The 13,096-nt window shown below is 33.8% G+C and overlaps 1 protein-coding gene across 1 annotated transcript; it reads right to left on the reverse strand.

The window, feature by feature from the left end:
• Window positions 1–3,023: 3,023 nt before the first annotated feature.
• Window positions 3,024–10,997, reverse strand: LOC112052176 (ADP-ribosylation factor 1). The gene is made up of 5 exons (XM_024091154.2): window positions 10,840–10,997; window positions 10,325–10,492; window positions 8,813–8,922; window positions 6,235–6,360; window positions 3,024–4,804 (listed from the first exon to the last, which is right to left on the reverse strand). The coding sequence occupies exons 2-5, from the start codon at window positions 10,470–10,472 to the stop codon at window positions 4,640–4,642; spliced, it is 549 nt and encodes a 182-aa protein (XP_023946922.1). The 5' UTR covers window positions 10,473–10,492; window positions 10,840–10,997; the 3' UTR covers window positions 3,024–4,639.
• Between the last annotated feature and the right edge of the window lie 2,099 nt (window positions 10,998–13,096).

A 13,096-nucleotide genomic window follows, 5' to 3' on the forward strand; every position in this document is an offset into this window, starting at 1 on the left:
TATTATTAATAGTCAGCTGCAATTTTCTTTGTAAGTTGAGTTGAGGATGAGGAGATAGAGCCTCACAAAGTAGTAACGAATTTTTTTTAAACATTTACCAAATTATAGTTAACTATACTTATAGATATATATGTTAACTATATATGCAGGATAAAATATAGCTGAAATATGTACTAGTGGTGGAATGCGCGAACATGAAGATGTGTTCTGCATTGTTGCGCTGAATTTCAATCGCTATTCAGGATGAGGATGCTGCCTGCGAGATGGTCACACTACCAAGGGCGGCAAAGATAAGAATAAAAACCTTGGTTTTAATTTATTATGATTTTATAGATTTACCAACTTATTTTATTATTAATTACTCATTTAATTTATTTAAAATAAATTTAAACCCCACATGGTTAACGGAGGGTTAAAAAGTATGTTGCGGGATATGGCGGTGGGATCGAGAGGTAGCGACGATTTTTAATGGACAACTAGGCAAGTCTACATCATGTGGATTTACAAGAAGTAATGAGTAACATTCACTTATTAACTTAGCCAAATAAGTACCCTACATTTTATTGTTTGGTCATTCGTATTACGAAACCCTTTAGCTGCCTGGGAAACTAAACGTTAAACTGAATTAGCTTAATTAACTACTGATAGGTAACTATAACTGTACCCAACGACCTTTTAACTATATCATTGCCTGTACCTATCTATAACTTGGGCGCATTAACTTGACACCTGGCTACCAATACCAAACACAGTACAAACGTCATTCTAGCCAGGTGGAAATTTAATCCGTACAATGTGTACCTATAGATAAGTAGGTAACCTTTTAACTTTAATAATTGCACTCTATATTGAGATAAAGGCCTATATTAGCTTTACCTACCTACTATTTTCGTTATTATATCTGCGACTAATGTATCAATCAAGTTTTAAATTCATTGATGACATACCTACCCGACTGATAATGTCATATTCGTGAGCTGTTATAGGTACCTACTTACCTACTCATTACTCTATATAAAATATGAATGGATACTTATCAATGTTACCACAGGATCATTGGCGTATCTAGGATAATTTCGTAGATGGGGCCTGGCCATGGCACAGGTCCATTCTAGAGTGGGCACGCCTTACTTTTTCATTCATTGCTTTTTCCACAAAGTTTACTTACCCCTTGCCCTTTTACTAACCCCCTACAGGGGTCTAGTGCTGACGGCGCACTTGAATAACACTGCGCTGTCAACGTTTTAACCACAGAATCACAGACGGCTTAAAAGATACACATAATCCGCACCGCATGGCTAAACGGAAGACCAGCGCCGTATCCTTCCATTTTAGTTTATTTTAACTACTTTTTTGGCTTCTTCTGTGTGTCAAATATTCTTTCTTAGAACACAATACCCGTCCGCCACACAATGCACCATTTGTTTTATTTTTAAAGAATATTTGTCATAACTTTTAAATGTGACCAATATTCCAATTCTCCTCAAACTAGTCGGGAAAGGCTGTATTAGGAGTAGGTACGACAATAGACCAAAGGGGCGGGGATCGAACCACCACCCCTCGGTGATAAGTCCGACCGCTCTTACCATTGAGCTATTGAGGTGTGGGAAGTAAACAGAGGTCGTGTAGCCACGTTGTCATTTCATACCGCTCATCTTGCCCACCGCGCAAAATTGCGCCAAAAAATAAATTATTTTCTATTATATTATTTTCTAAAATCTATAGCCCATGACCTCCTTGGAGTAATATTCTTTTCCCACGACACTCACAAATAACGTGGCTTTCTGTTGATAAAAGAATTTTCAAAATCGCTTCAGAGTTCTCTATAAAATTTTAGTAGTAGTAGACCAGCTGACACCCGCTACATCGTAAGAGTGAAATTCACATTTTCACCAATCCCGCGGAACCATGGATTTTTCCAGGATATAAATTAGCCTTATACTGCTCAATAACTTTCTCTATCTTCCAGTGAAAGTCCCATTAAAATTGGTGCAGCCTTTCCAATGATTAGCCCGGACAAACAGACGAAAATTTAAAAAGCTCGTTTCTGTTTTAAAGTCATTTAGAGTCATTTACAGTTATTTAGATGTATTTTTTACATGTACGTATTTACATAGATTTTAGGCCGTTGACTATTTACTCGAAACATCTGCCGATAAGTTTGTTATATGCCGAAAATCCATCCATCCATCACTGTACTCGTAAATGAGCGATTAGTACATTATGATATAAGTGCGGTAAATGAAAATTAAAGCCGAGGCGATATTGCAGCTCGAGCCAAAGGCAAGAGCTATAGTAAGGAAGCAGAGGCTGTAATTATCAAAGCGCACGTATGTAATACGACGTTTTATAACACATTTGCTAGGAAACACACTTTCTGAAAACGAATTTGCATCTTTGCCTGTTTTCCTTAGGATGACATTTTGATACGCTTATCATTTTTGCACAGATAACGAACACCAGCGTTTTTTTTTTAGGCAAATGCACCAAAAACAGCCAGTAATACTAGTCAAGTAGATTAATATTTTCGTGTTTCTGAGACAAATAAATGGTTGACATTTATTGTCAAAATTATTAAAATTAAAGAATTAAATGGCTTTTTATTATATTTTATCTCACAAAGTTAATTTTCATAAAATGTTGAGCACTATTCCGACATAAAAACTCTTTGCCAGGATTAAAAAAATATATCGTTTGTTTTAGACGGCTAAACAAAGGTTTTATATTACATTACGGCACAAATGCATTTTACTTTACATTACGGCACATGTGCGTAATGAGATACATTACGATATAAAAATTGGTGAAATAAGCGTTACTTTACGAGTGTTATAAAAATAGTAACAATGGACTATACATACCTAATTATATGTCTATATCCAAAATGAAGAAAAATAAGTATAATTACTCATTCTAAAGTTGGAGTTGGAGTGGAGTATAAAAATACAACAAATAAACTTTTATTTGTAATAATTACACAGACCCATACAAAAATACTAAAAGGATATCAAGTAAAAACGATATTTGGTGAGGATATTTTATTCCATAATACAGCATAAGACAAACCGGAATGTCACATTTCGCTTTCATTGAATCTTCTTGATTTCCATCATAAAAATAAAAAATAATAATTAATCTCCACCACACGCCAACATAATTCATATCCTTGAATTGTGTTTTAACAATTTCTTCTAAATTATTATAAAAATGCTAAGTTATAATTAATTGTGTAAGAGCAGAGTACCATCGAGAGTTCTGACCACTCGTTCCTGCGCAGGACACTCCCAACATATCATGACCATCTAATACATATTATATCTAAATTAAATCTCGGTTCGTCATGAAAGTCAACTATAAATGCAGGTCGCGACGAGCCGTTCTACAAACGATAGACGCCGCCTGAAATGATTTTAAAATGTGATCCAATGTAAAATACATAACAGCTTACTCTACCTAGTTAACTTCGATAAACAATAATCTATCATCATTAAAAAAAGTTAGTTCAAATTAGAGGAATACGCTCAAAGTGAGTACAACCACAATACAAAAGTGGAAAGTGAAGTCAGTAAGAAAAACTACCACAAAGCGATGTGAATAGGTTCCGACAGTGTCGAGCATCCTTAAGGTAGCCTTCCGTTCTTGGCGACCGCGACCTGCGATCGCGCGACCCACTGCTTAGTATGAATATATATGTAGCCCTAAACAAAGCCCGAGACCGCGACGCGCGACCACTTTTGTTTAGTACTCCATATAAAGCAGTGGGTCGCGCGGTCGCAGGTCGCGGTCGCCAAGAACAAAAGTCTACCTTTATATCTCATGAATGGATTTATCAGTTGTACTATTACTTTTCAGGCATATATTTTGAATGATTAATATCCAATTGTACCCCCACTACAGGCAATACTACTCTAGTGAATTAAAGTCATTGAAGTGAATTAACTTTAAATACTTTATTACGACAACTTATTCCACATTATAGTATACATATAAAACAAGTTATGCTGTGATTCATTATATCACGAGTCAGCTACACATATTATGTACCTACCTATCCACATCACAATGCGCGATCAATTTAATGTACACCGTTTCGTTTGATTAGAAAATTTGTTTACAGATACATTTTCAAAAACGCGAAAAAATAAACTTACGTTTGCAATCTTTACATATTACACACTATTTGTTCAGAGACAGTACAAACGCAATCCCTGACTGATTACCGCATCGCACTAAGTACAGCATACGACCTCTATGTTTTTGTACAAATCAATATATCATAGTTCGGATAGTCAACGCGGCGTCGGGCGTCGGTGCAAGCGATAGGGCCGCCGGTGACACAGTAAAGGTAGCCTTCCGTTCTTGGCGACCGCGCGACCCACTGCTTAGTATGAATTTATATGGAGCACTAAACGAAGCCGGAGACCGCGACGCGCGATCATAAAGCAGTGGGTCGCGCGGTCGCAGATCGCAGTCGCAGGTCGCGTTCGCGCGTCGCGGTCGCCAAAATCGGAATACTACCTTAATACATTAATGATACCGCACATAATACATCGTATTAATTTATAGCAAATAAAGTTAACATATCTTAAACCATAGTCTCTTTCAGTAATCAGATTAGTCTGTGAGGGTGCACAGGAGGTTAGCGGTTGGCGTTCTTGAGCTGGTTGGAGAGCCAGTCGAGCCCCTCGTACAGGCCGTCGCCGGAGGTGGCGCACGTGGCCTGGATGTACCAGTTGCGGTTGCGCAGCGAGTGCAGCCCCAGCTTGTCCGTTATCTCCGCCGCGTTCATGGCGTTTGGCAGGTCCTACGGACATTTATACAACATACACTCTTTTTATTCTAATTGTACATTTTTCATTAGGGTACAAAATTAGTCATCTTCATAAACTGGACGTTTTTGTGAGGATGACGAGTTCCCTAAGTATTATAATACACTTTAGGGACACAATTAATTAGGTACTATCACACTAATATTTTGAAAGTTTGTGTGTAAGTGTGTAAATGTGTAAGTATGTTAGGTTCTTTTACGCTGAGGCTACTGAAGCGATTTGGCTGAAATTTGGAATGGAAATAGATTTTAGTCTGGATTAACACATAGGCACATACTTTTCATCCCGGAAAAATCCATGGTTGCCGCGGGTTTTGTGAAAATCTGAATTCCACGCGGATGAACTGAACCGATTTTGAAAATTATTTTACCACTAGAAAGCCACCTTATTTATGAGTGTCATAGGCTATATTTTATCCCCGTAATCTCACGGCAAAGAAACTGCGTGTGTGAAACTGCTGAGCGTCAGCTAGCATAACATGAAATGAAATTGTTTAAAATTATAATCTTTCCTATTTATATTACAAAACAAAAACAAAAACCATTTCTAAAAATATTATGCTTTTAAAGAACGAAAGCTCAAGAAAATTGGATCAATAGTTTTGAGATAACTTGATCATAAGAACATATAACATTATCAGCCATACTTTCAAAGGTCTCTGACTGGATCAGACCTCTCTCCCCAAAGGAGAGGTAGATAGGGCTGTCACCCACCACGCTGCTTAAATGTGGGATGGCGGGCTTAGTATGATAATTTTTGAATCTTGTAACAATCACTATAATGTTGTAAATGATAATGACCAGGACTGACAAAGTGCTATTCAAGCCTGATGGATGATGTGTAAAACCACCAATACTGTCTCCAGGTGACAGTTATCACTGACATTTTCTTAGAACAAAACAAAGCTAATAGCCCAAGCCATATAGGCTGACCATAAGAGACAAACAAAGTAGATGTCACAGATCTGCATCCGCAAATGTGGAATATTCACATTAGTAGGGATGAGGACTGTTTTTTAAATTGCATATAAATTAGGAGTATGCTAATAGTAAAGCAATTTTGTAGAAGTAACAGAGTATCTGCGATCATTACTTTCGGAACTATGGAGAAGAAATTTTCCTTATTGTAATTTGTATTAGTGTTGCCCATGACTAAAAACCTTATGCATGCAACTCGATGACAAGTAAAGTAACAACCCTACATTATGGGCAATACAGTACATATGGGTCAAATACCAAACCAGTATCTCAACCTTAACCTTAGTAGCCTCAATAGCTCAAACGGTAAGAGTGGTCGGACCCATCACTGAGGTTTGATCCCCCCACCCTGTTGGTCTATTGTCGTACCCACTCCTTATACAGTCTTCTTCTCTGTCGGTCTACAGTCAGTCAAAAAAAAAAATTACCTGTTTGTTTGCGAAGATTAGCAGTACAGCATCTCGTAACTCATCTTCACTTAACATTCTCATGAGCTCTTCGCGCGCCTCGCCGATACGCTCTCGGTCATTACTGTCTACTACAAAGATGAGACCCTGGAAATACAAAACATAGAAAAAATTAACAATAATATCACACTAAAATTATAATTAGGCAAAAGTTTGTGTGAGAGTTTTACTCCTTCATGCTGCAAGTACGAAACTGTTTTGGTTGTAAATAGGGTAGTTGACTCATATCAAATTTAACATAAACAATATTAATTTTGTATAGTATGGAATAAGGGTCTGAAATATATCAATATCAATTAATATAAAAGTTAAGTAAATAAAACTTGACTTAAAATTCATGTATTTTAGAAAATTTTCCAAGCGTCAAAAAGGCTGTCGTCCATTTTGTGACGTCACAATGTTACTTGATGTACTAAACGTCAAAGTAATATTTTTGTCAAACTCTCCGTAATTAACGTGACGTCATGAAACCGTGAAAATATAGAACATCATGGCCGACAGCGTATCTAGTAGAATGATAACGATCAGTTTAAGACCATTTAAAAAAAGTGTCAACTAGCTTATTAAATTAGAGATAGAACATTCTCTTAATTAACAAATAGGCTGAAATAGTCGTTTTAGTTTTTACCCATAAAAAGAAATTCATTACTCCCACAGGACCTGTGATTAAAACTTGATTTCACGCAAAAGAAGTCGCAAGCATCAACTAGTATAATACTACTAATAAGTTGCAAATCATGTTTATGTGTCAGAGGATAGAAGTTTTGTTTCCTTAATATCTTCTATCTCTGACTAATATCAACTTATAACAATTATTTAGTACATACAGCATTACGTTATAATTGGAACACATAAATAATAATGTGTACGAATTTATATCCCTGTCATAGTAAGCGTGACAATACCATCTTGTATGTGAAAAATCATTAAGAGATATAAGCTAAACAGTGTCCAAAATAGAGATATTAAATATACACATACAGATGCATACACACATATACTTAAAAAACATAACTCTACTTCTACAGACCATATTCTAATGACCTATTTCTTAAAAGACTGTCTTGTCTTATGAGTATATTTGTATGGATATACTGTATATCCATACAAATATTATAATAAAAAGGTAAAGTTTGTGGTATTTGTAGGGTAATATCTGGATCTACTCCGGATCTGGATAAAAAAAAATAAAAAAAAAAAATTTCATTTTATTTATTTTTGACTAATTAAAAATAATTTCAAACTATTGATTTTTTTATCATTAGAAAGTCAAATTATTTGTGTGTGTATGTGTAACCTTGTATTCACACTGGAATAGAAATACACAGGTGAAACCGGTGGGCTTCGGCTGTAAAAGATAAATGTAACTAAAATGGACAGGGATTTAACCCTAGAACTCTCAGGTTTCAGTCTGGCTCCCTAACCTATCAACCTAAGAATTATTAAGGTTCAAGGTAAATCTAAAATAGTAAGATATTTAGGACACATCTTATTAACATTGCTTGGAAATTAATTATATTCTAATGAAGATATTCACTGAATTATATAAATAAAATTATTAAATTTGCCATTTAAAACCACATACATAATCAGCCCATACTAGCAGGCGCTCCCACAATAAAATACAGCACAAAATAGTGACTCATAATATTTCATTATCACAGCAGATACCAAACCTATTTCAATAATCACAAAAAGTGTTACATTGTTATACATAAAAGATAATTAAATAATAGAGATTTTTTTTGGCTTAGAAACTAAATATTTAACTGAATAGCAACAATATAAACTAAAAGTAAAAGTTTATTGATTCTAAATAATCTTTACATTCTCAATAATTTTCAGTGACTTTCTTAACATAACCATAAGTATTGCATTGTACAGAGCAAAGGCATGTGAGAGAGGAAATTAACTTCAATACAACATTCAGTCTACCTTATTGGTCCAGTGGTTAGCCTATGTGGCTTTGGACCATCAGGTCCTGGGTTCAAGTCTATCAGGCTATGAATTACACACTTAAATATAAAAAAGACTCGGTATAAAATATCAACTCAGAATTGCAAAGGTTTACACTCTTGTGAATTTATATTTTATGTTCTCTTATACATATAAGTTAATGCAAACTTTAACAGTGTTGTTAATGCCTTCAAACAGCAGAAGAACTGGATTTAATTAAATTTATATAATTTAATGGTCTTGTGTGGTGGTAGACTACGACTGTGGCTAATTGGCAACTTACCAGTACAAAGCCACCCAAAAATTAGTGGTTAAAGCTGAAGATACCACACAGCATACTCCTGCCATTATCACTTATCAGTTGGTGCTAACATGCAACCAGTGAAGAGAACTATAGACAAAATTTTTGTCCAATGGCATTGGAGTTGGATAGTCCCATCTCTTTCGTACTAATGCAAAGAAAAAGATAGCAGTATTTCTGGTTGCTCCACCATTGGTTGAATTTTTTCCATTTTTTGTTATCTCATTGGTCACACGTTAGCGTCACAGATGAGGTTCATCAAATTAAAAACTGTAAAATTACCTGTGTATTCTGAAAATAGTGCCTCCATAGTGGCCTGATTTTGTCCTGACCGCCTACGTCCCAAACAGTGAAACTGATGTTTTTGTATTCTACAGTTTCCACATTAAATCCTGAAAACAATTGTGACCCATTATAATATAGAACTTAAACAACTTGGTATATCTAAATAAGACTAATGACTATATTTGCAATTGCCATTTAAATTAAGTTGGCAATCATGACATATATTATGTTATTATGTAGATTTAAAAGTGTCATTTCATATTAATTCATATTGCTTGTGCATTGCTCATAAATGCAAGATGTCATATTCAACCAATATTCAGTGAAAGTTCAGTTCTTTCGCTTCATACTCATACAAAAGCAAATAATAATACAGTGGTTTAATGAGCCAGGTTAAAAAGTTACATTTATGTGTAATATTAATTGCAAAAGACCACAATTCAATGTAATGTATTGCATAATTATTTCAACTTCATCATAACTAGAATTTGCATAATTTGATAAATTATATTTCATAAATTCAATGTTGCTGTATATTGACACACATTTTAAAATGCAATAATAACTATAAACATACCTAGGACTAAATTATATATTGATCAGCATTCAAAATCTATGAAGTGAAATAGCTAGATAGAGTCAAAGAAAGACAAGACAAATGTTAACCAATAACGACTAAATTGAAAATACAATTCTATTGCATTGGGAGGAAAAAGAGAGTATTTCAACTCTGCCACTACTGTTGACTATGTTTTTATCCTTCATGAAATATCTCATTGATGCATGCTAGGCCTAGAGATGTTGTTTTGAATTAAGATTCGAAGTTCAGTTGAAAACATTGGGCAGTTCTTTGATCAAACTTATGTACATTATATAGCAGAATAAGAAACAAGATTTTTTTTAAACAAATTAAATAGTCAAATCAAAATCACAATCACTGCCATGCCATATGATGACACACAATAAATTCTTACATAAGTTTGATTGACTAGTTATATTGTTTGAAATTACATGACATTTAAACTAAACTTTACTAAATTACTTCAATGTTAAAAAAGCCAAATGCTGTTCCAGTTTATTGGATATTGTTGTTTCAGAGTTATTTTAAATCTAATAATCATTTTTTAAGGTTTTATTTGTAGTTTCAATGTGACAGAATCTATTAATGGAAACTTTATTAAAATTGTATAACACTGATTTTACAAGATAAATGTACAGAAATTGTGTTAATGAAGTATTTTTCACAATGCTTGTTAAAACTCCCTGCTAGTTTTGTAACACATGTTCAAATAACTTTACATATCTGTAATATCAGTCAGTAGGTAGTAATGGAATCATTAATCAGTATTAATACTTCACAAAGATCTATTGCTACGGAGTTATTTTTAGCAGAATACATTTTTGTACATTACTATACTATTGATTAAATTGATTGTATTATTGATAAAATTTACACATTAATTTAAGTAAACAAATATAAATGGACATGATTATAAATATTGCACTTACCGATTGTGGGAATTGTTGTTACAATTTCTCCTAATTTAAGTTTGTATAGGATTGTGGTTTTACCAGCTGCATCAAGACCAACCATCAATATTCTCATTTCTTTTTTGCCAAACAGGCCTTTAAATAAATTTGCAAACATATTCCCCATTTTGTTGTTTTATAAGCCGTCTGAAAGAGAAATTATTAGAAAATACATTCACTCTGACTCATCGGATCGGACACTATGTTACTTTAATCAATGATAATGACATGGCATGTCCCAGGCACAATAAGACGTACTTGGCTAAATCCCACTGCAGTTCCCACAGAGTGATTTTAATACAAATGAAATGATTATATAAAATCAATTCAATTTTATAAAACAAGTCTAAACGTTAAAAATAAGACAAAGATTGGCAGACACCGCTGTTGGTTGTTCTGTTAGGAGTCACCACCCAGGGTTTAACGTCAACCGGGATTTTTCATCGACACATTATTAATAATCAACATTAATGAAGACAAAACGATAAACTTACGTATTTTTTTTTCGAGAAACTCTAATTAATATCAAGTAAAAATGCTTCAATCCACTGAAGTCTCTACTATTCGCTGGATGTCAAAATGGCGGCGAACGTGGAAGTTGTTCGTGCCTATGCCACGTATTGGCGAAAGTGGCCAGCTTTAAATATACATATTATTTACAATGTAATCAGTTGCAAATAGTTCGCTATTCTACATGTTATTTATGTGATTTATATTTTATCAAATGCTTTTAAATTATTTATCTCATTTGCACCACACCTTGTTGGTAATAAAAAATTAAAATAATTTAATATTCCTCTGAGACATAGGACGGCGCAATCTACTTTAATCATAATTTCTATAATAAAAAAAAATTGTTGTTCGTTGATCTCGCTAAACCTCCAGAACGGCTGAACTAATTTATCTTATCTTAGACTTAGTCTTGAAATAATTGTGGAGGTAAAGATAAGGTTTAACAGGTGAGAAAAATTAGAATAATTGGCGAGAAAACCATAAAAAACCCCTTTTGTATTTCTCATACAAACGTTAGAGACAAGTATAGGTCTTATGGGTAGGGTAGGGTAGGGATAAGGTAGGGGTAGGGTAGGATAGGGTAGGGGTAGGGGTAGGGTAGGGTAGGGGTAAAAAAAATAGACGCATAAGAGAAGAAAAAACATTAATACAGGCTGTATGTAAGTTACAAAATTTATAGTTATATTTATTTATTTTTGAAGGTGAACTTAGCGGAAGTGATTTTTAGGAGTATTTATTGTTAGGAATAGTTGGATATGTATTGGATTGTCATATCAAATTAGGGTAATTATGTTTCTGAATTTGGTAACACTTATTTTATTTTAACATTCATGCATTCTTGGGTATATTTAATCTGTGTTTTCAATTTTCTATCTGAGAAACTCAAAAGTTCAAAATAAAATCTCTCAAAGACTGCTTTTCTGACACCTGGCAATGTCAATAAGATAAATAAATAAATATATTTTATTAACCTTATCAACGAGTAATAACATTAAAAATTGAATAATTATGAAAACTTTGGGCTAAAATTATTAACAATTAATAAATCAACAAATATAAAAATGAGACATTGACAAGAGTCAGAAACGAAATCTCTGAGCAGCCGGAAAAGTAGTCTATCATCTTCCATACATTATAGACATTTTTCATTTAATTTCAAAACAAATTATATCAGCTGTCTGACACTATCTATATCTATAATATATATTATAGTGTATAGGTACGGTATAGGTACTATAGTCGAATAATGAATTCTGCGATCTCTTTTGAAGTTTCCTGTGATACCATTTTTTATTGAATCAAAAATAGTGATGTGACAAAGTGAACGATCATGATTCACTCAATATGTTCTGAACCAAATTAGTAAATAATTTTAATAAATAACAGTTACATCTGTTATTTATTAAGAAATTTCTCAGTCTATGGCTTAATAATAAACGTAAAACCTATTTTGAGTCACAGTGATGAAAATAAAATTATTCTAAGACCTTATTTAATTTGACTAATAACTGAGACAAATAAAACTAAATGAATGCTTTTAATTAATAGATCAGATTTTTCATGTTATGTTATTAATGACTAGCAACGCCTGTGACTTCGTCCGTGGAGAGGTACCTTAGAACCAGGAGAAGGACATTAAAAAGGATACTTACTTAGGGTAGGGGTAGGCTTGAGTAGGGTATGGTAGGGTAGACGTAGGGTAGGGGTAGGGTAAGAGAAGGGGAGGCGTAGGGTGGTATTAGAATAGGATAGGGGTAGGGAATAAGTCAAAGCGAAGCTTGACAGGGTCCGCTACTAGATAATAAGTAGCATACTAGTGAACCCGCCATCCTCCCAAAAACACCAAGTTTATGAGGATGGAGGAGGATTTTGTAACTAAATAACAACTGTAACACTTTTTTTGTACAATGAATATTTTATTCTTAGAATTTTATTATAAATTTCATTAGGTACTCTAAATTTTCAAATCGGAAGTAGTCGTACCCTCAGAGATCAGGGCAAATAGGTAAAAAATTGGTCAATTACATAATTAACACAATTTTTCTTTCAACCGTCTGTCACTAAGCGTTATGATAGAACTTTCTGTTCAAAATTCCTCTTTGAGAGTGAATGATCTGAGGCACTATTTTTTACCTATACAGAACAAGACATCACTATGACAATAAATATGGTATCATTATTTTACAAAGTGACATTAGCATCTGTCAGAAAATTCGCACAATTATTGATTATACGTAG

The sequence above is a fragment of the Bicyclus anynana genome, chromosome 14 (assembly GCF_947172395.1).
Source record: "Bicyclus anynana chromosome 14, ilBicAnyn1.1, whole genome shotgun sequence".
Taxonomy (NCBI): domain Eukaryota; kingdom Metazoa; phylum Arthropoda; class Insecta; order Lepidoptera; family Nymphalidae; genus Bicyclus; species Bicyclus anynana.

Excerpts from the sequence above, each read along its gene's own strand:
- LOC112052176 (XM_024091154.2), bottom strand. The coding sequence starts at position 10,472 with ATGGGGAATATGTTTGCAAATTTATTTAAAGGCCTGTTTGGCAAAAAA. Across the intron at positions 6,361-8,812 it reads ACTATTTTCAGAATACACAG|GGTCTCATCTTTGTAGTAGA; the intron begins GTAATTTTACAG and ends TTGTATTTCCAG. Across the intron at positions 4,805-6,234 it reads TAATCTTCGCAAACAAACAG|GACCTGCCAAACGCCATGAA; the intron begins GTAATTTTTTTT and ends AAATGTCCGTAG.